The 27,324-nt window shown below is 35.4% G+C and overlaps 1 protein-coding gene across 5 annotated transcripts in view; it reads right to left on the reverse strand.

Moving 5' to 3' along the window:
• The window catches only part of LOC146005181 (uncharacterized), a 51,519-nt gene extending 25,867 nt beyond the window's left edge, over positions 1–25,652 (reverse strand). For 2 of the 5 annotated variants that reach the window (XR_014443988.1, XM_083144216.1), the window contains exons 1-10: positions 25,548–25,652; positions 21,493–21,601; positions 18,737–18,947; positions 15,095–15,196; positions 14,432–14,458; positions 10,916–10,954; positions 9,856–9,888; positions 9,433–9,480; positions 7,541–7,585; positions 2,217–2,267 (exon numbers count right to left, since the gene is read on the reverse strand). Coding sequence is in view for 4 of the 5 variants with exons in the window: in XM_083144216.1 (XP_083000342.1) it covers positions 2,217–2,267; positions 7,541–7,585; positions 9,433–9,480; positions 9,856–9,888; positions 10,916–10,954; positions 14,432–14,458; positions 15,095–15,196; positions 18,737–18,947; positions 21,493–21,540 (604 nt within the window). In the remaining variant the exon portion in view is untranslated. Of the gene's footprint in view, positions 1–2,216; positions 2,268–7,540; positions 7,586–9,432; positions 9,481–9,855; positions 9,889–10,915; positions 10,955–11,439; positions 11,491–12,966; positions 13,175–14,431; positions 14,459–15,094; positions 15,197–18,736; positions 18,948–21,492; positions 21,602–25,547 lie in introns of those variants that run through there. The other 3 variants (XM_083144217.1, XM_083144219.1, XM_083144220.1) reach the window with 3 other exon arrangements.
• Positions 25,653–27,324: the final 1,672 nt, after the last annotated feature.

Consider the following 27,324-nt stretch of genomic DNA (forward strand, 5'->3'; position numbering starts at 1 on the left):
TGTGAAGGAACCGATCCTGGCACATGGTGAAACTGTGAATAGTGCAAGTTATTGTGCTGTCCTGCAAGACAAACGGAAACATGCAATTCGTCACGAGCGACGAGGACTGCTGTCTAAGGGGCTGCTCGTACTCCACAATAATGCCAGGCCTCATACAGCAAGGGCAACAGTAGTCACTGTGCACAGGCTTGTCTTTGAGTTGCTTCCCCATCCTCCGTACGGCCCTGATCTGGCGCCATCGGATTAACACATCTTCGGCCCTTTGAAGGAGGCGCTGCGTGGTCGTCGGTTCAGGTCAGATGACGAAGTAAAGCGGTGCAGACGTGGCTTCGTGAGCAACCCTTCTTCGCCGACGGGATACAGAAACTGATTGCACGATACCAAAAGTGCATTGCTGTGCAGTGGGTATATGTGGAATAGTGATATGTGTAGTAGTTCTTCTTGTGTGGAAATAAAGATGTTCTGTGAAAATTGCCTTTACTTTTTGATTTATTTAATATTTCGAGACTAGATACGAAATCAAGACTACCCTTCGAAGTCGGGACGAGAAAGAGACGACCGTTTATAAATCGACATGAGACTGACTCACTGCCAAATGTCTTCTGGTATGATTACAATCCGGATGCTAATATTGTGAAAGCTAATTATAGGTAATGAAAGAGTAAGCAATAAAATGAGGAATCTAATGTAAGTGATTTTGTAAATAATTTATGTTAGTCACTAATACACACGGCCGTGAATGTAGGTGGCTGGGAAGAATCGCACTGGTGCCACGTGTGGGAAAAACAAAGCGAGAGCGGTTCCCGGGGTTTGTTGTCTATACTGCAGCGTTGCCACATTATGAGGGCATAATTTCCCTTTCCAAGGGGCAAAATTTCCCTTTTTGGACCATTGTTTCCCTTCACCTAAGCAAATCATACAATAAGTATTAGTAGTGGTAGTAGCAGTAGCTGTAATTATTATTATTATTATTATTATTATTATTATTATTAGTGGTGGTGGTGGTGGTGGAAGCAGTATAGTAGTATTTCCGTTGGTCCATGTCCATGTGAATAAAAAATGTTAAATTTTTCACATACATGTCACTTTCATCGCTTCCTGATCAGATGTCACAGGTTTGGATCCTGGTAAGGAATCCATTTAATCGTTAATCTTCATCGTTACTATTATCCGAAGGTGCAGAAAAGCGATGTACTTAACAGAATTATAAATAGATACAGGCTATATTCAAGGGAGCAGAAAAAAGAACAGAAAAAACTAAAATGTGAATATTAAACTGGAACGTAACATATACTGTAATAATGTAGTCAGATGTCTTAAAATTTTCCTGAAATTGTGGTATTCCCTTTTCCCTTTTGGCTAAAATTTCGGTCCGAATTTCCCTGCAAAAGGGAAATTCCTTTCATGTGGCAACACTGCTATACTGCAGGAGGCCTTAGAAAGAGCGTTTGGCGGGCTAACAGCAGACGTAACTCGCACACTATTGCCGATACTCTCGTGTCGTCTGCTTCTCAGACGAACAAACAGGCCGAGGTAGCAAGAAGCAGAGGTCACTCACGCTTCCAGAAGGGTGCAGCGAGCTAGCTGTGGCAACGGGGCTCGCTCATTCGCGGACCTGATTGGTTCTCGCAGACACACCCCAATATTGTCGTTTGCTGCAAGCCCGCGAAGCGATCTTCTTAAGGCTTCATGGAGTGTAGTTCGAGCGTTAGACTGACATCTCTCGTGTCATCCCTGACCTTTCGAGCAAACACTGTCAGTTTGTATCGCATGTATTACAAAGACCAACTCTACAACGAGATATTTCATTCTCTTTAACCTCCGACGAGGCAACAGTGCGGACTTCTGCCACTCGCCTAATTTCATGGCCGTCCGTTCAAGTATACAAAACAGCGATAAAAATGCACGTTACTGCTTTCAGTTTGATTTTTTAAATTTCAGTTAAATAATGATATTTATATTACTCGGAGGCGAATGGGGACTGTATTACACTTTAGACATGTCTAGCGCCACCGAAAATGAACGAGATCACCGTATTTCACTATGTACTCTACCCTTTCCTATATATTGATGTATTTTGTACGTTTTTAAAATCACCGTTCAAAATAAACTCGAGGCTGCTGACACGAATACATGGCGGGTGGGCAATCTCCCCCCGGCAAGCAGTTCCATTGCAACACTTATGAACCTTCCCAACAAATTTATCACACACTTACTTGTTTTAGACCTTCCTCCTTTCCTGGATCTGCGATAGGTTGAAGGTGTTTCTGCAACAGTCCATAATAAAAAATTAATTACATAAATACATTTTTCAATTTTCATCTGAATAACAAATAGGATTTATTATTATATCTCCAAAATGTCTGTACTCTTTTCAAGACAGTTCAGTTTCTAAAGAGTAGAGTCCAGCGCAGATATTTCTGCCGTGTGATGCGCGAAACAACTAAAGAAGCAGTGTTGCTAATGGAGCAGATAGAAAAATCGCTGCAGTGAGCCGATGCACACCTGTTACGTACAACAAGAAAATTAGAGAATTCAGGTCTATCTAACGTTGAGTTTTAAACGTCATGCATTATACCAGGACTAGGATTAATGTGTACAGTCACGGACACTGCCGGCTTGTAACGATTCCATTGAAAGGCAATGTATTTATTACAAGCCGGCAGTGTCCGTGACTGTACTAACAAGTGGCTTTGTATGTAGCTACATACATATGGACTAAAAATTCGCAAAATATGAACTAACACATAAGTAAAATTACCAAAAATGCTGCAAAGAAGACTCCTTCATACGATTCCTTATTTGAGTGATAATAAAAAAATAAAATAAAATAAAAAAAATATATATATATATATTATTTTTCATTGCATTAATGGACTGGTGGCGTTCTAACTTTTCACTCCCAAAACCCGTATACATTGGTATGGAACTGCAACGGCAGATAATAACATGCCAACGTGTTAAACCGCTACAATTGCACCATAACACTCCTCCTCAAGCAGTATTATTATTTCCTCTCTGAGATCGGCGACAGTCGGTTGTCTTTGTTGTACATTTACAAAGGATGCCGGCTTCCACAACAATAACAAGTACATATACTGCCACTAGATGATAAGCTGCGCTGCTTTTTCTTTTGTTATGAACAAGGGCCGGCGCTAGTCATTTTGCCTCCCTGGGAGGTGGCGGCAGATGCCGCTCTATTTCGACCCCCCCCCGGTCATTACGCAGCAACGGAAAATTGAAAATCAATATATTCCTAACTAAAACATCAAAATATAAAATAAATAATGGGACTTCTTATGCTATTTCAATACTATTCAGCGCAAAAGAATATCTCGCTCGATCACAGTTTTCAATAGGCTTATTTTTTTCTTCTCTTCAAATTTTGCCGCTCTTTCGATGGCACGGTACGCCGGCCCTGCTATGAACTTGGTCACCCATCAAAGCATGGCAATTTTAACACAGAAAACAATATGTATCGCATTAAGCAGCAAAAATGACAGCCTCCTCTATGCAATTTCTACAAGAACACGTGCCGGAGCCAGAGTTGAAATGATGTTGGAGCCACATAATTTATTTATTTTGAATTTATGAAATATGAACAATTGGTTGCTGCTGTTCGCTGCTCTCTTGCCAAAATGCTTTATTGTGATGCTAACACCATGACTGGCTTCCTCCTTCATGAACTCGTGCACGTTGCTTAGAATTTCCCGAGCTTGGCTATGCAAGGTTTTTGATTTCAACTTCGACAGAACTGGAGGCATTACGGAATTTAACGTTAATTAGCAAACACACACTTTTACATACACACACGCAATACACGCACACAACGTCAAACCGGTCAAATACTTAGTATAAAATAAAAATATGGTGCTTCCAATCCAACAAAACTCACCGCCACTTTACCTGCCTTTCCCCTTCCGTGGCAGAAATAGTGCTTCATTATTACAGTTGGCAACACTAGTTACTAGCTAGCCAATGAACATGCACTGCATAAAAGAAGCAACCACTACGCCGTGCTATATTGCCACATTAGCGTCCCTGCCGAACGGTGGGAACCGCGAGCTGGAGCGCTATTCAATTGTTTTCAATGATGTTTGCGCGAGTGTGTCCAGGAATGGAATGACAATATGGCAACAATAGCGAAGGTTTTCGAGCAGGGTAGAACACGTGATGCTAAGAGAGAGGGAGACGAAACGAAAATTCGTTTCTACGCAACGGCAAATTTATGTGTGATGCACTCTACAATGATGCAACCACAACCTGAAAATTAAATTTAGTCTATACAGGGTGAGGAAAAAGTCTTGTTACATAGTCGCCATGGTTGCCAGACCTAACGCCTCCGGATTTTTACTTGTGGGTACACACAAAACCCATCGCGTAAGCTAAACAAACGAAGAGCTTGGATCACCTCGAAGAAAGGATCACATGCACCATATCCTCAAAAAGAAAAAAGAACATCCACCGCACTAGCAGATGTCTTAAGCAACTGGGAGCGTCGAATTGAAGCATGAATTCAAGCAGATGGTTCGCATATTGAACATCACAAGCGTGCGCACTTGGGGCAAGAGGGAGCAGTCGCCCCCCAAAATACTCTCACTTAGATTTAGTATAGAGGAATCTCATCATCATCAGTTATTAAACAATATTATGCTTTTAAAGAAAAATGAAGTATTTTCAAGCCGACGAAAGATCCAAACAACTAAATAGGGGGAGGGGGTGCATTATTTCCTATGTAATTAAACTATCCCACCTCGTTCTCTGGCAAATTTATAGTTATTAACACTCCCACATACTTTATTCTCTATACGCTCTACGTGTCTGGAGAATAAATTATGTGTGGTTGTTTTGAATCTGCTGTACGAAACCATGTTTGTGTCTAAATTAGTCTCTGAACCACAGAGAGGGGAAATAAAGGAGAGCGCAAAGAACGTCAGTGCTATGGAAATTTGAATTCTTCTAATACAGTGATTTTTCGCGAGTCCGGACACACACTATATACACCCCTGTCAGTGGCGTATGCTGGGTACAGAATGTGGGCTATCTCGCTACATCATATGTTCGAATGGACAAAAATATGCTTGAGTGGAGAAGAGGGGGTTCTTTTTTGTTCATTTTTCGGGATTTTAAAATGATGTGATATTGTGAAATATGTATGTAGGCCTACACACGAGAATAAAATATATAATAAACTTCTTACCTTGTATACTTCTTTTGGAGTTGAAGCTTGGGACCTCTTCCTTACCATAGTAGCAACGCCGTCGCCTTGAAACAAAGGGGTCCCGGGTGTTCGATACCCAGTAAAGGAACATAGTAGTTCGGATCCCACATTAAACTAGAGGTCCAGTCCTGTCTCTGTGCACAAAGTTGATATAAAACAAAAATTCAACAACGATTTGAAGCTTATTCTCATACGTAAGCCGAGTAAATTGCTCGTCAATCATGTCACTTACACAACAGAATTGACATCATTCACATCACGCACCAAGATAATGAATCCAACGCCTTTCCACTATAGAACCGAGTACCTGGGGCGGGCCGTTGTCAGTTCGGGTATTTTTAGGTGCGGTCTCATAACCATACTCAGGAAGCCCTCAAACTCCCCGACTTCCCTTCACCCCCGGATCTTCTCTTGTTGTTTGAAGAGGTCAGCGGCCTCTCCCGCTTGCCTTAATCGTCTGCAAATAATGTTCTTAGCCCAGATTGGGAATTTCCCTGTCATAAGCAACCTCTTCCCCATTCCTCGTTCCAAAATTCCCTGTTCCTGTGAAGATTCCACGCTGTGAACAGAGGGTTCGCAACACTGACGCATTCATGCTATAGTCGTTTTCACGTTCAGAAGACACAATGGGCTCTTATGGACAATGCTTTTCTTATGGGAAATACGAGCGCGCTGTTGTGAAATTTCTCAATTTACAAATTTAGCTTACGTAAAATCGGTACCTGCAGTTTTGCAGGAAATTTTGTAGAGAATACGATGGTGAGCACAAAAAAGTGGTAACTTGTTTACATATTTTTAGATAAATTAAAAACTCAAATTTTCTGTGAAAACAAAATTTTTGCATTGTTTTCATTCCTAACGTTGAAACATGCCGTAAAATTGAAGCAATCATTATGAAAAAATTGACACGGTTTTCTAATTGTCATAGGTGATGGTGGTGCTCAGAATTTATCAATACTTTAAAGCATATTCGCATTAAAAAATATTTAAATAAAGTATGTGGATATTTTTTATATTCGTGCAGTAGAAAATGTCGTCGCTGGCCATTTTTTGTTCTGTAATTCCAAGTAAAAACTTCTAGCGACAAAGTTGTGAAGAAAATAATGAAATTATTTTTTATCATCACTCAAAGGTTCCCAGAAATATTACTTCCATGCATTTGGAGTTTCTTTTTAACCCGAACCGCGCGCGAAGTAAGGGGACGTTGTCTGGCCATCTTGAGCCGACTCACCGCAGCATTCCGGCTAATCACCATCAAGTTTTCGAGTTGTTATTTTATTTCCATTCAGTAAAAATATTAACTTCATTCAGTTTGTTATAATAGAATTGCAATTACTTTAATTTAATAATTGACAATTATTTCCAATGCTGCTGTTGTGAGCAACATTAGTGCTGTCGCAAATACACGTTGTTTTTGTTTACATTACTGTCGACATTAATACTGAAATGAAGATCAGCTTTCAGTTTCCAACATACACATAAATTCATAGAAAATAATGAATTTATATATATGTAACACATTTCCATATCTCAATGTTATTCTATGAAATAATTACAGAGAAAGGCGAATGAATTTTAAATGTGCCTGTGTATTAAATTATATCTAATGGGAAATTGACATGCTAATGAACTGTAATGTTCACAGTATAATATTAATATTAATAATTACATATAATTATCATTATATATATAAAATAACATCTACACTGTGAAGGAAACTCATCATTTCCCGGCGACATGAGCTAGCGCTGTATTGGCAACACTGTGCGGTTTCTCCATAAGCGCCGTTGTGTCTTCTGAACGTGAAAACGACTTTAGAAGACCGGCATGCTAAACTCACGGGACTCCTTCCGCGTTCGAAGAAAGCGGGTAAGATTGCAAACTCGTAAGAAATAAGTGTAACAACTTGTAAGAAATAAGGGTGCCAACTCCTGAAACGCCATAATCTTGTTATTGAAATGAACAATTTCATGCACATTTTCAGGTCGATTTTTCTTCTCTACTAAGCCTGAGCTTCTCAGATAGCCTAGAAGGCCTAGAATATACGCCTATGGCCCCTGTTTCGTACCCATAAATACAATAAAACTGAGATGAAGTGAGGTTTAACTTTCCCCGACCGAACTTTCATCAAGTTTTCCCCCCTCCATAATCAGAGGGTCTGCTCACGCCTCTGTTGAACATCTACGGCAACTGTAAGAATTACATATCAGTCGTGTGATGTTGAATGCACGTATTCTTTTCTATGTAACCTTTCCTATTGTAGTAAATGAACCGCAGAGTGTTTTTACGACTAATGGAATACTGAAACCAGATACATACCAGTATCTTGGTCCGGAACGTCCATTGTCCTCTTTTTCTTAAATGCTGCAAGAAGAACAACACATTTAGTATCAAAGAGTATTGAAACCTATATATACATATAGGTATATGTTATGGAAATTGGTGTCAGGTCGATGAAATGTAAGATTTCCTTGAAAAAGATGTATGGAAATCGAGGAACGTGTGATCAGTGAGTGGATTAATTTTTTTAAATTTTTAAATAAACAGCGGACTGAGGCTTTGATTTCCATGTTACTGTTACCACACAATTTGAATTCACATCTGTGGGGTGGTTATGGCAAGGGCCTGTTTTTTTATTTACATATTTTTTTCCCTTTTGTACGTAGACGAGCGAAAGTAAAAAAAATATCACGTTACGAATGAAATAGGCCTACATTAATTTCATGTTACATATTTCATATCTTTTTAAGATAATTTACATATTTTCCGTTCAAATTGCATCTCTTGTACATAAAGTGCAATGTTCCAAGTTTTAAGTTTATTACATGCACAGATAGGTTAATCGGGACTGGACCTGCAGTTTAAAGTGGGTTCCGAGCCTTCACTGGAGATCGGCCATTTGATTACAAGTCGACAACGTTTCCACTACGTTATCCGCGAGGACAGATTTTCGTAACTAATGCAAATATTATTTATGACCAGGGTGGACACAAATCATGATTTTTAATAATTTTTGAAAATTTAAATCGATGTTATTAATTTTGTTAAAAATCACGTTTAAAATTGCTTGTATGATTTTTGACACCATGCAAGCAGATATGTTTTTTCTATAGAAAGACTTTTTCTAGTAAACGGCCCTGTAAAATATTTGAACAGTTTGAGTAAAGCAAATAGAAAAATATATATTTACATATAATTTATTGTTTCTGATATCGTATAAACCCGCCACTACGAAAATCTTTGTTGAGTGTGTTAATGAAACTATAATGTTTATTTAGAGTTTAATGAGAATGACACTATTTACGATTTAACATGATTAGTATTTTGTATATTTTTCAACACAAAATGTTTGCATTTTTTGTCCACAAAAAATATTATTTTTAAGTCAAGAGAAATGTAAGTGTGTTTACAGTTAATATATTACATTTCCTTTCGTATGAGCTTCACCCCATCAGTACTTACTGTATATTTTCCTTCTTTTTCTTTCTTGGAGCCTAATATACACCATTAGATGATTACGAGATTAATGTACTTTCACCAAAAGTGATTCTGACATCTACAAAATCCTTATGTACATTATTATATTAATGATTTATTTAAAGTGATTTAAATCAGTAATTGTTTTTTTTTAAAAAATCACCTGATTTAAATCTTGATGTACATGTAAATGACTATTTAAATGAATCCACTTTGTTTAGGACAAACATTGAAATTATGATTTCTCTGGAAAATTCGGCCAAAATCTGAATGTTACACGTTACTTTAACTTAATTGTGTCTTAAACCTTAAAAAACACAGAAAAGGTCGCTTTGTGTCCTTTGTTCTTCAGGTCTTTCATATTGCGCAAACAACTCCTGATGATTCAGCTATTAGTGAACACAGGTTGGAACGCTACGACATGGCTGAAATGTATTCCATTCTTTAAACAAATATCTAGGCAATGAATATTTTTAATATATTTACATTTTTTTTTCTTACATATTTTAGTAATTTTTCTGCATATTATTGAAACATTTTCTTACTGCTTTGTTATCTGAAAAACAAGCCTTTTATAACCCTTAAAACATATCCAAAGTATGGATAGAACGCATTTCGGATTTTTTTCTGTATTTAGTTTAATTCGAACATTGGATTGCAACTATAATTTTTATTCAAATGTTGTGCATAGCTCAAACCGGTTCTTATGATTAAAAGAATTGTTCAACACTTACAGGTTCCTTCTTCTTTTATTCCATTGATTGATCTAATTGGTGTATTTTCTGAAACAGTAAGATTTTATGTTTTAATTAACCAGAACATTAACTTAAAATTCAAAAGTTTTTTTGATTTTGGAATAAAATTTATTTATAATAGTAATTTTACATAATAATATTCATAACCATATTATTATTAATAATAATACTTTTCAAGCCTCATAAATGGCCTGAACCCCCTTTACTTCTTCTGGCAAAGCCCATGCATTCAACCCATAAAGAACAAAAAGGTTAACAAAGAATATGTAAGTCTTTCACATCATCTTTCTCTTACCTTACGGACCAAATAGCTTTTATATTTTAGTTTCATCAAATATCGTTTGAGATTTCTTTTTTCTGTAATTTAATAGGAAAACGCTATATGAAAGCTAAATTACTTACTTTTCGATGAGGCGAATTTCCTCGATTTAGAAGCTGGAATACATAGAACGAGATCATTACATGATAATAGAGGCATACACCCTCCCCCCACTCACACATCGTTGTTTTACGTGTGTAAGAAAACATCCTACGATGTAGCTCGGTTGGGTCTCCATTTTGTGGTTAAATATCAAACTTGTTTAACATGTGATTGTGTGTGTGTGTGTTGTGTATGTGTGTGTTTTGTTGTATGCTCGTGAATATAGGTTAGGATTTTATTCCCGTATGTATTTTTTTCTTATCTTTTCTTTTGTAATTTTTTCTTTGTAATTTTATATTTATCTTTCCTTATTTTAATATTTACCTTGCTATGTAATGGTTTAAATGTTGTTTTCTAATTTTCATATTATCAAATTTCGATGTAAACATGGTTAAGTGGTAGAAAAGGTTACAAAGCCTTAACTTCGCCATGATAAACAAGACGTAATAAATAAATAAATAAACATGTCTTTCACAACAATGTAAATAAATACTGGAAGATTGGGTAGACAATTATCGATTGCAAGAAGGATAATGATGTAGCATATTAGAAATCATTATGCAAAATTTATTAATGTTTTGTAAAATCCAAGAAATATTACAAGAGTCTAATGAAAACTTGAAAAGCCCAATAAAATTGTAGTGCAGACTGTATACAGCTAAAATATACATACGTGTCAACTGTTATTTACAAAACGATCTCAATGCTGCGACACTAATCAAACGAGATTCAAAACGTCATTTTTGTCATTTTAAAGATGGTGCCTCCTATACATACTTGTAATATAGTTTAATAATCACTGAATTGGTGACAGCGTTGCAGTTATTATTTTCATGTTAAACAACCCAGATTATACAAATTGTTAGTATATAAGGAATTGCATTTTAAGAATGGAAATTAATTTAATTTAATATGCCATGTACCTCTTCTGGTACATTGGTCCCATATCTTAGGGCTTTTACGTCACACACACATGTACACAAAATATTTATTTTTTTCAAAACGAATTCAATGCTTCGTAATTTAAATGTTACAACTTACGAGTGTGTACATCTTCTGGAGCTCCATCATCGTCAGGTGCTTTAAACAAAATATAGTTTTATGTTAATATTTATTAATAAATGTGTGTTTTCGCATAGTAGTGATAGCTTATTTATTAGAATCTGATTGCTACCACGTGGTGTATATGGAATGGCTGTATCATTATTTTTCGTCCCATCACTTCTTGAATAAATTCAATTTTATTATTATGATTGCAATAGTAAAGCAGAAAAGCGACGTAAAATAGCCAAAAATACAAATGCGTGAAGCATGTCACACACATCAATCTTCAAGTGAATCATATTTAATTAATATTAAGTATTAACTTATATTCGAATTGTCGGTGTTAAATGTTCAGTGATAGTTATCAATCCGCTAAAATTATATTTGTCCCTTGTAAATTAAAGCTTATAAACTTACAGAATAGTTGGGGCGCAATGTTTTAATCAAATTTTAATCCCTTGAAATATAATTTTAATTTATATTTTATTCAATTCAAGGTTATAAAATGTCTTGTTACTTACTAATTTCGATATCCACAGTAATGGCTTGAGATTTTGCAGTCTTGCTGGGAGCTGAGAATTATAAGATGCTGTAAGCCTATTCTTAACAAAAAATTAAGAGTTAATGTAATTGAAGAAAGAGGATACGAAGCTATAGGAATCATCATAAATGTTAATGAGTCTTACATAGGAACGTTCACTTAGGAAATGGTGCAGCTCAAGCATATTGACCAAAAGTATTTGACTGTTTAAACTCTCGTGTGCACTGAAAAAGCACAGGTGTTCCAGAAAGTCCACATCACATTTGGGTCAGAGTTTCAAAATTAGTATATATAGAAATGGAAAATTAGGTATAACATCTCATTCCTTGCAATCAAAATTCACGTATGCAAAGGAGAACCTAGTGATTAAAAATCATGTGCGAATCTAAAATATTTACACATAAATTCATGTTTGGTCAAGTTTCAGAAATTATGTAAGCGCCAAAAATTAGCAAACAAATACTACTTAATGTTGCCAAAACAAAAGTGTTCTTCATCAGAAACTGTCATGGAATTTTTTTATTTGAAACCACAGGACAAGGATTCATGTTTACATGTAAATGGCAAATACTCAAAAAAAAAAAATTACAATTTTAAGTTTCTCAGAATTTTTCATGTCTGTTCAGATTTTCTATCTTACGTATTATTCAACTTTGCACATATTGTCAAACAGTTTCACAGTGCCTTATAGTTTTAAATTTTTCCCAACTAAAGTGAAGTTTTGTACCGAAGTGACTCGCCTCACGTGGCATGTAGCCATTTCTGACGGGAGGAGGACTCGAACTGACCGGTTCGAACCCCCTGAAAATTTGAATTAATAATTTCAAATTCTAGTTGATAGCGATTGAAGAAATAAAGTTCCTTTAACTGGTATTCAAGCATAATATTCAAATCTCAAAAGGAAAGGTTTCTCCAATATCGTAATCTTGCACATAATTAAATTAATTTTATAATTATATTTTTTTGTCTGAAGTGTACTAAACCTACCAAATACCAATGTATATGGTTTACATGGAGTAATAAAATTGAAAATTCAAATTCAATTTAATTCAAAGAGGATGCAGAACGTATATATACATCATGACTAAAATTTTCCCATAACTTCGAAAGTTTTTCTTCAAGAAAGTATGTATATAAAAAGTTAATAAAACTTTATTATTCTTGTACATTATTAACTAAAAACTAAAAAAATTAGTCCACCGGATATTCACTAACAATGGTGTATCGAGTAGTATAGTCTCCCCAAGGTTATAATACTGATATTAATAATAATAATTTGACAACATAAGTATTTATAGTTTTTACTAGTTTATAATTATTATTATCATAGCTATATCAACAGCATGAGCCCCCTGAAAAAGTTCTGGCGACACCCCTCTAAGTCATTTAAAAATCGACCCTTTAAGAGTAAATGCACTAATTTCTTCCTTAAGGTTCGATTAAAGAGTAAGTACAAAGGTCCTATTAAAGAAAGCAACATTTCTAAAATCAGTTAAGATAACCTCACCTTTTCCCAGAACATCTTGTAGTAACAAAACACTCGCCACTAAAGCGTACGATATTAACTTCATGGTCTGAATTGTTGCAAACGTAGAACAGCGTAATAGAATATGATCATTTCACTTCATATGAACCTGTCAAGTTTCATAGCATGTCAAAACAAGAAAACAACTCAAACTTGTACTTTGCATACGTGTTCTTATTTGTGCGTAGACAAATTAATTTTGTTTTATCAAAGACTTCTGTACGCGATAACGAAGGAATTATAATTAAAATAAAGCCTAGTCTTAAATATAATCAAGATTGTAAAATCGACGAAGCAAAAAGTATAGTAGAAGCACATTTTTGAGCAAATCGAGGCAGTTTCTGCATTGCACATAGTAAGCAGCTTGTTTATGTTAAAATTTAAAAAAATATTCACGCACATAAATTGCATTAATTTGTTGAAATAAAGAAGTAAGCAAGTTTTCCAAAGACAGATATCAACCCGTTTAACCCGAGCTCTTTTTCCTTACTTTCATTTCTTACATTATTATCTGATCTTCATATTGCGTAAGAAACAAGTGAATTAATTCTGTGATGGGCAATTTGATAACATTTGTATTGTTGTTTGGATTATTTCAAGTCGCTTTTCTGCTTCTTTGGGTTAATCGTGACGATGATTAGATGGAATTGATGAGAGAAACACATTGCTACCGTGGCCCATAGCTTTTAAAAATTTTAATCTTTAACTCAAAATAAACCAACCTCAGTCCGATCTACCTGTAACATATCGTTCTTGTAAGTATTGTAAACTTTAAAGTTTCTCAATGAAAAGAAACATTCAATCTCTGCTTAGTTATACTGTATTAAAGGAATAACTAAACTCCGTTCCTAACATTTATATCTGCTAGGTTTCTTACTGGTGACAACCCAAATCAAAAATAAATCTAGAACATTTGGACAATATCTTTCAAAAAGTGTATCTTTCTCGTTCAAAGATTTGGCATTCTTTAAAAAATATGTATCAGTTACATTTCTAATAAAGTTGTTTTCGATATTACGTACGTATATCTTATACAAGATGAAAGTTATTACAACTTTAATCTGCGCGAAAAGTTTTAAAATGTAAACGTGTGAGTATGCAGAGTGTAAATTGGCAAATTTGGCAATATATGAATAAAAAAAAATAAAGTGCTCGCCTGTTCTTAGCACCACGCCATGGAGGCGTATAGTGGGTGTGAGGGTAACGCCCCACACTTTCTTGATCCGGTCGTGAGTGGGGGTGATGTGATCAGCATCACGTCCCTGACCGCCTTTACCTCCCGGGTTTCCCCCAGGTACCCATGTTATTCGACGCTGGGTGGGCGCCGGGGCCGCAATATATGAATAAAAATAAGAATAATTATTAAAAAGCTAGTAGGTGCAATTTGAATAGAAATACCTGTAATAATGTCCAGAATTCAACAATATAACATGAAACTGGTACTTACATTTTCTAGAACGGTGATTGGATTTAGCTGAAACAAAATAAAACTTAGAGAATGTAAATTTTTTATATTGTCATGGGCAAAATTATAAGGAAATTATCCAACACTTTTTATAAAATTAACTTATAAATGATTATTTCATGACAAAAAGCAAAGTTGACAAATTATGTGCTTGCAAATACTCGTACGTAAAAAGAAATTGAGAATTTCAAGTGACTGTACACAGAGAAATATATTTGTTCAGAATGACGAGAAAATATTTTATGCCAAACAAATATTTGTTTAAAATAGACAACAAACTATTCTTCATAAGAATCATTTTAGTAATCCTGCATATTTGATTAGACACCAATAAATTTGGTCATAATTGAAATTTACCAAAGCCTACCAAATGTTATACTGATCATTACCAAAACTTGTAATTAAAAGTGCTTTGTTACTTCAAGCAAGTGAGTCCTTTCTGTGTGAATTTTTGGAGTTTGAAACAAACTCATAGTGTGTTTAATTTAACAGTGAAACATATTCAATAATTATTGAAACTTTATAATTTAAACTCAAAGTAAATGAAACTCATTCTTTTTTTGTTCAGCCTCGTTCACTCAAGTGGCAGAGCAGTCGCAGGCTAAAATTCGCCCATGAATAGATAATTCCTAAATCTAACGTTACCATTGGGTGTTAACTGTCGCCGTAGATTCATCCTTGCCTTCATTTGAGACTTCAGCAGCTTCTTCATCATGTCTGTGGCCTGCGACGAGATGAACGGTTTGTCTGAGAGAGAAATTGTTTACTTTTAGTTCAGACTTGGTCAAAACAGGTTAATACAAGGAGAGTCAAATGCAAAACATATTTTTTTTCTTATCCAGTAGACTTCTGTATGTAGGGTTGCTGCATTTTAGCACACACCTATTGCCGATCCACATATATTTTCAACTTTGAGTTAGTGCCTGTATACCTTACGAATAATAACTAATAAGTGTTTGGGGTCCACGTGCAGTCACTTATGAGACACTGCGAAGGCTTTCCACACATCTGCCTGCAAACTGAAGCCATTGTCGAACTTTCTCCTCCATTAGTAAACTTGCTGATGGTGCACAGAGATATTGAATATCCATTTCCCGAGAAATTTCTGCAAGTTTTAGGCTGAGAGAGGGCAAGAAACCACTCCCCTTCACTGGAACAAGGGTAGAGGAGGCGCTATCTTTAAAATGACAAAAATGGGATTTTGATGATCACTTGATTAGTTTTGCAGCCTTGAGGTCGTTTTGTAAATAGCAGTTAATACCTCATGTTAATTTTAGCTGTATAAATGCCCTACAATTTTTATTGGCCTTTTAAGGTCATATATATATATAATATAGCGGATATGTAACCTACTTACAATATTTCTTTCTGATTCAGCTTCCTCGATGGCGCAGTGGTAGCGTTCCGGGTTGGATACCCGTTGGAGACACATGGTGGTTCGGATTCCACTTTAAACTGTAGGTCCAGTCCCGATTAGCCTTACTGTGCATAAAGTGGACTTAAAACACCAACTCAATTCTTTCTGGTTTGATTATTTTGTTGTTTTTCTGCCTCTTGGATTAATTGTAACGATGAGATCGAATGATGATGTGCTGGCTCGGTGACAGAATGAGTCCCAGCGGTTCATAGGTGCTCTTTCATCAATTTTATCTAATCATCACTCATCATCATGTTCGCTATTGGCCAAGGGTGACAGGAAACCGACGAAAAATACCGAATATACGAATGGTGATGGGGTGAAGTATAAGATGGGACCACAAGTCTTAAAAAATCAGACTCTTGTCCCGTAGTCTTAAGTACAGGTGTCCTATGTAATTTCAATGTATGAATTATTACAATTAATAAAAAATAATTTATATATTTCATATTATTACCTCAGAGCAATGAGCAGAACATGTTGAAGGTTAAAAGCTAAGAATTTTGGGAGCGAAAGGAAATTTTCTAAATAAGTGTTTCTTTTCATTTCCAATGTGCTACTTGTGAAACGTTCATTATATTTAATAACAAAACTTATTTTACTAGAAAAGTGGCAATTTTTAATCATTTTCAATAAAGTTCTGTATCATAATTCCCTTTTGTTTACTTTTCGTAGAATTTTGCCTCTGTAGTGAGTTTACATTATCTCGTATAAAATAATATTTTAACTTCATGATTTCATTGTATAATTAAACAAATTAAATATTTTTGATTGAAATATTTGAACACGATTTTTATGTAGTACTTTGTTTTGAATATAATTTCAGTGTCCATCAAGTCAGGAAAAATCAGATTAGTTTCTTAATTGGAAGCACCAGTGTCCGATAAACTCTTAATGAACAGCACACACACAATTATCTCTTATCTGGAGCACCCCGCCCCTGAAGCGCGGGGTCTCGGACGAGTTGGATGGAATAAACTTATGCTTTACTCAGGGTTCAAACCTGGGTCCTCGTGCCACTGACCACTCCACAACGGAGGCAAGAGTCCAGTTACAGGCTAATGAGCAGGGAACGGATTCGTGTGTAGTTATGTGACCCCCCCTGATGGCGCAGTGCTAGCATCGTTGCTTTGTAATCAAGGGGTCTCGTGTTCGATATGGCATATGGCATATGGTGGTTCCGATCCAACTTTAAACTGTATGTCCAGTCCCGTTTAGCCTTACTGCGCACAAAGTAGATTAAAAACACAAATTCAAAGCATCAAATTCATATGTAGTGAAAGTGTTCTAAATATGTAAACATATTTAGCTATTTTCACTAAAATATGGAGTTAAATATGGACTTATAATTATAAAAAATACATTTTTCTAATGTAAGACACTGCACGAGCTATACGCTTACAGTGACATTATTTGTTAAACATCACAAATTGTTTTTCATTTTCTGTTTCCGAAACAACGAATATAAAAACTTTCGTTTTAAGTGTTCGAACGTGAATTTCCTTCAGTTGTCTCTTAATATGGGGTTTACATTGACTACAACTGGGTTCAATATCGCAAGAAGTAATGGGAGTGTATCTCAAATTTGTCAGTTATTCGGAAGAAATTCACTCAACTCTTTCGGTCAAACGGGGACGTGTAGTTATTACGCGAATATGGAGTATAAGTTCAGAAATGTTCGGAAATAATATATAAAGATAACTAAAATATGAGCCAAAACCTAATATATGTACAAATATAGAAAATAAAAACTGAATTCTTCGATTCTACATGCCATGGAAATTCAAGATTACGAAGATTCTGGATTTATTTATATGCGTCTCCTTTGCACTCCCCCCTCCACATTCCAAATGTCCAAGAAATATCGTTATGGGTTTGTAAAAGAAAGTTCGCCATTTTGGATTTCTTCATTTGCTCATAGACATGGTTGTTTCGTGAGAATGTAGTTTCTTTTAAATTGTTCCTGTCGGAACGGACTTTCATTCTACGGTGTCTCAGAAATATTTTCCTTTTTAAAACTATTAAAATGAATACTTAATTTTTTTGTATAAAGATAAATTTATTACCAAAAGAAAGCGTAAACATTAAATTTCTATTTGTGGAAAAGAGTATTGGACAAATGGTGACCTTTCATGTTTTCACATTCAATTATTCTTGAACTAAAGTTTTCGATCACCCGCCGAAGCATTGCACGAGGAATAGCATTGATTTAATCTGGTCAACGTTTCTGTTCGATCTTCATGACCTTGGACGTCTCAACGGTTTTCTCGTCATAGTGCGCACATCCAGTGTTTTCAAACTTTCTCACCCAATATTTAATTAAAATTGCACTTGGGACGTCTCTCATTCCGGCCAGGTTATAACGATGCCGGTACAAACGACGCACAACAACATAACAATCATAATTCTTATAAAACGCACGAACACAAAAACTAAATATTAACAATGTTGCCAAGCGTTTGCGATTTATCTCATTTCTCCGTAATGTGCGAATTGCCCTAAAGGGCGGATTCAAAAACGAAAATATTTCTGAGACACCCCTTACAAGACTTATTACATTTTGTTTCTTAATAGGACTGAGCACTTTGAAAAATTGTTTTGTCAATTTTTCGGAGAGAGTTCTGATTATTTCTGCAAATTAATCACGAACTATGCACTTCATTGACAAAAATGTTCAAACAAAAGTTGTATAGCGTTTCGATATTAAGATTCATGGTTGATAATTCTAGTAAAATTTCTCTCGCAAAACAATAAACAATAAAATTTTTAGTATCATTTCTTATTTATCTCTTTACTAATACTACCCTGATTTTATGAACAAAACAGTTGATTTTAGTAACGTATTTTCCTAGGCGTATAACTAAACTTACCAACATCTGATTCAGTCAGTGATCTCTTAAAGATATCATGATGAATGTTATTTCCGACATTTGGATTGGTAGAAGGAGAATTTGAGTATTCCGGGTGATCTGAATATATTTGATAATTGCTTGAGTTCGGTGGGTAATAGCTGCTTCCATAAGACTCAGTTTTTGCTTGTGTTTGGATTAGCACTTGTGAAATAAGGCAACAGAAGATCTGCTGAAAGAAAATATGTGTAGCGATAAATTTATACTCCAGACTCGGATAAATATATACATTTTATACGTTATATTACATGGATGAGAATTAGAAAACCCAAAAATATAATCAGAGTAATGTAAATAATTAACTATTTACTGATTTACCATTATAACAACTAATACTATTATTCCAATTTTGTTCAAACTTAAAAAAAAAAATATGTATTACCCTTTTCATATATAATATTCATAGTAAAGTATACCCATGTTACCATGTAGTAACATTATAAGTAGCTCGAATCTAAATTAAATATTGTTTATGGAGAGCGGAGCAGAAAAGAGGAAAACTCTGCCAGAGATTTGCAGCCCTGAGAAAGTATTGGTGTGCTATGAAATTCATATTATGATCAGTTTTAAAACAAATTAGTTTAAAAATGCTCTTTTTCGCTTTGCCCAGAATGCAACCTTTTCCCTAATAGTCACATCATGTTTACAAGCAGTTTTTCCACACGATTTATTCATAATAATATTATGTGCAAGGGGCTGAGTAGTGACTAGTGGCACAGTCAATTGACTTTCAAGCGAGGCGTTACAATCCAGAAGTGTCCGTGATTGTACGTGATGAAGGAATGTACTGTTCATTTCCAGACAAACATTTCTTAGCATTGATTAATAATGGCCGTGTCCGAAAGATGCACGACCGTACTTGAAGCGGAAATCTTTGCAATTGCTCTTTGACTGCAGCGCCAAATACGATCAGTAGAGAAACTATAGCCGGCGCGGAGGCCTCCTCTATGGCAGTAACCCTCCGTTGTCGCGTTTACCACGAAGAAACTCTCGGTCAAAAAACCCATTAGACCTACCGCTGTCCCCTCTTTGGGCAACAAGCGCCAAACTCTCAAACCTTCATCCCCGAAGTAGTGTTGCCACATGAAGGGAAATTTCCCTTTTTGAAGGGAAATTTGGAACTAATTTTAAGTGAAAAGGGAAAAGGGAAATTCGATGAAAAATAGCGAATTTTCAGGGAAATTTTAAGGCAGACTAAACATTAATTATATTAAACATTATAACAGATTCCAGTTTTGAAAATGAGAACTTATTATTTTTTTTGTTTTGTCGTATACTTTGTTCTGAGAGGAAGGGTGGAATTTGGGTTGACCCACATCTGGCTACCGTTTGGGGATCACAAAAATGTGATTTTCCACACAAACTCTTCATATGTGCGCCTTAATATTTGTGTAGAATATTTTTCATTTTCTTCTGATGGTGTGATGTAGACAAGGGGTATTGGCCTCCCTAAATCCAATCTCTGTTTGTGTGTTTTTTGCTTTTTACTGATGAAAATCTTCAGTTGCCAACTATAATATAGTTTTAGCTTTCATCTCAAAACAAAAAAAATAGCTTGGTTTAGAAATAAAATCCAAATCTTCCAAAAAAACATTTAAGTTAAAAGTTATTCATTTTATTGTTTATTGATTTGGTTTATTTTACTTCGCTTTTCTGCCACTTTTGGCTAATTACAAAGATGGGGATGAGTAATGATATGATGAAATTTATGAATGGACACTCACAAACAGCCATGCCCAGGCCGGGATTCGAACCCGGTACCCCTGGCGTCGTAGCATTTATAAGTTAAAATGATTAACATTTTATACATACATACGAACATGGGTCAACGATAATATTTAATTATTATTATTATTATTAATAATAATAATAATTCTTTACATGAAGGGAAAAAATGGGCGAAAAAGGGAAATTTTACCACTTGGAAAGGGAAATTGTTCTTACAGATTGTGGCAACACTGTCCCGAAGTCGCCAGCAAGAAAACGGGATTTTGTCAAAATAACCGTTCTGTGCTGTGATTGCTCACCGGTTTCTGCAACAGCTGAATTATAAGAAGATCCGCGTTTTAAACACTTGTTTTTCACCATAGAACTTACATAGAATTTTCAGGTGTTTTTATGCATACATTTCCACACATTAGAAGCACTTTGACCAGAACTTGCTGGCACATAACGTATATTTAACTTGTGTTGCTAGCTTTCTACCTCCGTCATTTTAAACAAATGAACGAGTGCGGAAATTGCGTGACCTAGTCAGCAACCATCTGTACTGCGAGCTGTTCTTGGTGACGTGACTTCCGTCAAGACCATACTTCAAGTCTGCTCTTTGTGCCTTTCGGACAGTCTATATCTTATAAGGGGAGGGCATGACTTTGGAAATCGGGTTTGGGATGGAACTTCGTGCAGTGGTAGGGTACCTTATAGGTTTTGATATGCCGGGGTAATAGCGCGCACTAGGCAGCTATTTCCGAGAAAATGCACTAAAGTCTTGAAGTATTCCATGTCCGCCTCATTACGCGAAGATATTGTCCCGACTAGCAAGTGGCCCGGTTTTCTCATTAACTTAGTTTTTTAGTGGATGGAGAATAGCAACATTTGAACCAGCAGAGAGAGACGGTGACATGGGGCGCCAAATTCTATTCTCATTTCTGACTCTGAAATCTCTAGCAAGTGCGTTCCAGTACTATGCGAGAGCTATTGAGTAATGTACACTGTACCTGGACCAAAATCAGGTGATGTATCCATCTGGATAGAAATTCTGTCATTTTATAGACCTGAGTATTCTCATCTATCCTTCAGAATTTGAAGAAATGCATGACCTGTGTTCTGTGAAAAAGATTATACATTCATTGCTTACAAAGGAGAATGACCACAGAAATATTTACTGTACTAAAATCTACAAATAAGTCATCAAATTACGAAAACGTAAAGACTAACTACAAGTAGAAAACTTTTTCTATATTTTTGAGGAGCATAGGAATTAATAATAGACGAAACTATATTGCTTAAGGCTGTAACTACAAAATATTAATTATTAAACAACACCCAGTGTGTGGAACGGTTATTGCACCGAGTATAATGTTTTTTTAGAAAAGTTTTGAATATGTATAAAGTGGAAATATGACATCTGGGAACATGATTTTTTTGATGGCGTAGTGGTAACGTCGACGCCAGGAGTAGAAACATACAGGACGTCCTCTCGCCATGGCGCCAGAATTTTTAAATCGGTTCTAATATATATATATATATATATATATATATATATATATATATATATATATATAGAGAGAGAGAGAGAGAGAGAGAGAGAGAGAGAGAGTTCGCTTATGGAAATTTGCATTTCTTTTTTTAAAAATAACAGGTACAGTGTGTGTTTTATAATGTTTTGTGTGTTTTCTGCATCATGTGGATAATTCCGTATCATACCCTTAAGTATGAGGGATCTTTTGGGTCGATGTAGGTCACTTAATCATTCATCCTTGACGATAGAGCAACTTGCTGCTCATGGTGAGCTTGGTGGTAAGGTTCAAGAGGTACTAATGTAACAAGATACACTAATAAGGAACTAGAAAATGCATACTTGGATTTTAAAACCTTCTAACCTGAATGGTGAGGTTAGATAATTGCCTGTCTAACGTGAAGTCTGATGATAGAATCCAAGAATGAAGCGTAAGCCTGTGTTAAGTTTCTGCTGGCCACTTCATTGGTTGTCAGCCTAAGTCAGGCTGACTGAGACTGTTCGAAGAAGACCAAAGAGTCGTTCTCGACTATTCCAAGTCAATCCAAAGAGTGTCATTCTCCTCTGTCCCTTTTGCAGTGGAGACTTACTCCATGCCGATTCGTCAAGATTTGACTTCCTATTCACTTAGCAAAATTACTGCCTGTTTACCTGTGAGCTGTTTGCTACATCAATTCTCCAGGAAGTCTCTTTACACTTGACTTTGCATATTTGAAATGCCTAAGAGGAGCAAGTAGCTGGTAGAACAAGTGAATGATCCTTGGTCAGGTTGAAGCTCCTTGAAAAATATACAGGCTTACTCTTCTTTACGATTCAATCAGAATAATGAACATGCCATTATAAATTTTTGGAGTGATTAATTTTAAAATCTTCTGTGTTTTTGTGAGTGCCCCTTCATCAGTTTAATCATTAATTTCGCGATTATCCAAAAGTGACAGAAATGCGACTAACTCAATCAATCAATCATCAATGCTGGCTCATGAGAGAAAGGGGCTCGCGCCTGAATTACTATTAGTGTTTTCTACGTCTGGTCGTCGTCTCGTAATCAAGGAGTCCCGGGTTCGATATCCGGTGAAGGTACATTGCACAGTGGTTAGGATACCACTTCAAAGCGAAGATCCAGTCCCGATTAGCCTATTTGTGCATAAAGTGGACTTAAAATAAAAATGAAACAATCCATAATGTTGTTGGGTGGCCTTCCCGATAGGTAGTGGTAACGTCGTCGCCTTTAAAGCAAGGAGTCCTTGGTTTGATACTCAGTGGAGGAACATTGCCACTTATGTCTATAGATTCATTTCAAGTGTAGGTGCCACTTCGATTGTGTAGTGGTAACATCGTCGCCTTGCAACCAAGGGTGTCGGGTTCGACAGCTGGTGGAGGCACGTTGCACAGCGGTTCGGTTCCCACCTTAAACTGTAGGTCCAGTCCCCACGAACCTATCTGCGTATCAAGTGAACTTAGAAACCAAAGAAGGACACAAACATTTCGAGAGTATAACATTTATTTATAACTAGCTGATTAGCCGGCGTTGCCCGGGTATTTATTTATCCAAATCTTCTATTAGACAGAAAATAATGAATTCTAACTATAGTGTAAAATGTAAGTAATTTGATTTACAGGTATTTAAAAGTATAAGTACAGTATACAAATTATAAAGTAAAATATTTTACAAATTCACTATAATATTAATTTTACTCAAAACTTGATTATAAACAACATTTTTAGTTTCACCTCCAGGAGCAAGAATAAATAAATTGAACGGCATTGGGAGTGTCACTATTCATCTTAGCGACCCAAAAAGCTATGGATTCCACACTAATATCTGTCGTTTTCGATTATTTTTACATGTCAACCCCTTCCCACCCTCACCCCTAGGGGTGTCAGAGGTGTCTTACCCCCCACAGTGTTTCTTTCCAGATTGTAAGTTGATATGATCCACATTTTTATGTGACGTCACCAGTAGAAGATATGTCACTAATGTATTTATTTTTGTAAAAGAAGGCGTAATTTCTTTGTTATTATATGTAATATTGCACCCTGTTTGTAATATATATCTTTTGTTTAATGTTTATTGTATTTTATGCTCTGTTATGAGTAGTTTAATGTATCTCCATGTTTGCAAGAGTGCACTATACGAATTTGTATTTCTAAAGATGTATAGATGTCAGTTTTGTTGATAGTATCCTTTTGTAGATAGTGAATGATTCATCTGTACTTTAATCTGTGTTCTCGAAAATAGTATAAAAGCGAGGATATCGCGTAAGAATAATCACACTTTTTCGCCACGGATCGACGAAGCTTTTAAACTTAAAAAGAACTCCTCGGTGTTGTGCATACATCTTGGTATGGTAGTTCGGGGCGCAAGCTAGGTCTATGCGATCATAGGCTTGCCGATAGCCACGCATTGAGTTTATGCGTTTAATCGAGTCAATTCATCGACAAAGAGAAATCCTCGCCTTCGTCTCAAGAATATTTACATTATAATTGCAATAAATAAAGAATAAAACCTTTCAGTTTATACATACTGCAGTAATGTGGTTTTATTTCTCTGTGCTGTGAATATTGTCTTTGCCTAACACTATCCCTGTACCTGAGAGGAGTCTGTGTACTTCACCGAGTCTCATCGTTCACCGCTGAGTATTATTAAGTTAATATTAATTGTATAATAATACGACGCGTGAAGTAATTGTGCCTTAGAAGGTGTCAAAGTGATATGAAGGGCCAGGGGGAAAACGATGAATGTTCATTCGAGACGATTTGCCAGGAAATGAAAAACAAAGTATTTCTTTTCATAAGTACGTTAATATATGCCAAAATAATAATGCGTTTTTCAGGCACTTCTCATCGTTTCCTAACCAAGGCCGTTCTCATTCTTATAGTACAGCTTCTGAACTATCAGATGGCGTTGCGATCTCAAAATTGGCAAAAAATCGACATTCATCGTTTTTCCCCCTGGCCCTTCATATGTATACTAAGTTTGGTTGAAATTGTTCTAGGCGTTCGAGAGTTATGCCGGAACATACATACATACATATATACACACATACACCCATTTTTATTTATATAAGAAAATAATCAATGGTAACACTGTTTAGCCTTGTTTCCATCTTAATAAAACATTAAAATGCTGACCAAGACGAACATTTATAGTATAAAAATATACATAAAAACGTAACGTTTCCACCCTCTGACTGGGTTTTCTTCAGACAAAACTTCACAATAAATAAAAAAATATATATATTTCTTGTAAAGTTTTGTCTGAAGAAGACCCTGTTAGAGGGTGGAAACGTTACGTTTTTATGTACATTCTTATACTATAAAAGTTCGCCTTGGTCAGCATTTTAATGTTGTATTTTAGTAAAATAATTGTATTTCCCTGGTTATAAATGGTGACTGTGAATCTATAAACAAAGAAAATTTAGATTCGCCCAAGACAAATATGTATATAAATGCTAGTTAGATCTGTATCTAATCGCTCACTAATATGGTAAATAATGTATATTTCCAGGGTAAAGTTAAAGCTCGTTTACTTACATGAACACTGAACAATATCATCTGGACTCACATTACGGAGTATATGAAATTTGACAAAGTAATTTATTTATCTTGGAAATATAAAATTATAAATTTCAACGTTACGTTTCAAGCCTTGTAATTTTTTAATGTTGTTTGCTAAGTTCAGTTTTACGAGAGAAGGAAATTAACTTAGGCCAATTCAGGAATTGTATTGATTGCGCTTTTTAATTCCATTGTGGAAGTTTAATGTTGTTTTTACTCGTAAATGATCATAATGTTCGCACAAATGCAATCTCCAATATCCCATTGTACACAAAAACTGAAGTTTGCACTTTTAAAATTTCTACAGCTAGCACTTAAGATTGAAAATCTCTAGATATATTTCACTGTCGGAGAAATATTTAGGTGACTAATATCGCGTGATTAATATACGCTGTAATCAAAATTTCAATTAATATTTGCTCGTAAGATGGATGAAGTATATTTAATGCCTTTGATAAATTGTTTCAATAATGTCCACTTCTGGTAGATAAAATCACTAATCGTTCTTAACATTATTTTATTTTATTGTTAAAGTGGTTATGGGTGTATCAGTATTGAAGATATTTGCCCAAGCTCCAGGGGCGTAACCAGAATATTTTCGGCTGGCTCACACAGAACCTTGAATTTTAAGAAAAAACAATATGCTAGAAAGTGGATCCAGAAAATAAAACTGAAATAGTAATTTATTTTTACTGCATTCAGAAAATACCACTTTTGAACTGACGTTTAATACAACTGATCATATTTTCAATATTAATTTTCGGTCTTCACAATTATATACCTATGATGGCATGAGTCTGGAATTCTTACCAGCACAATCGAAACTAATAATTCCCTGAATGTTAGTGACGGTGGTTCTACATTAGCATGCATTCTTAACTGAACATTACCCATTGTCTAGTGCTTTAACCTTTACCTATTCTATTACTACGTAGGCTATTTTGTATTTATTTGTATTTCCTTGTGCGAGCAGTGAGCTGTACACACTACATATTGACACATATTGGTATATTTTACAACCATTATCTCTTTTGATATATGTATGAATAAGAATAAGAAAAAAAAGCACATACGAAGAATGAAGCTGGGAAACGATATGCTCTTTGTGCGGGGAGGGAGATACTTATATACTTATATATATATATATATATATATATATATAGGATAAAAGGAAGGAGGGCCACAAGGGCTAAATAAAAATTGAAAGAGGAGAGAGGAAACACTCACCGGACAAAGAAAAAATTCAAATTTTCGTGATGGTATGTCACATCTTCAGGAGTAGAGAGACGTTGTAGAACTAAGTTGAACTCCTTTCACTTTGTGACTGTCATCTTTTTATAGCATTCACAATTAAGTTGCATTAATGATAAAAATCTTTGATAAGAAGAAAGACATTTCATTATCACTGTTACTGTTCTAATTATGTATTATGGGATATAGTGTAATATACCAATTCGTAAGTAGATTTCAGTATTTTTCTTTCTTAAAACAAATAATATATTTGTTTTAGTTGCTAATACAAAACTAACAGCAACAATTATGGCGACCTTCAGCCAGGATTCGTGAATATATAGTGTGGAAGTTATCTTCTGATTACTTTAAATAATGGATCGGAAACAACATTCTTACAACTTAAGAACGGGAGTTTTCTTAAGATCCGATAGTAGTGGGGTTTATGGTACGGACAGCACAACTTTTAAGTGTAGAAAAGGCGAGGCTATTTGATTGAACAATCAGATTTGCTTATACTTAA

Source organism: Lepisma saccharinum, chromosome 23 (assembly GCF_977018435.1).
Source record: "Lepisma saccharinum chromosome 23, izLepSacc3.1, whole genome shotgun sequence".
Lineage (NCBI taxonomy): Eukaryota > Metazoa > Arthropoda > Insecta > Zygentoma > Lepismatidae > Lepisma > Lepisma saccharinum.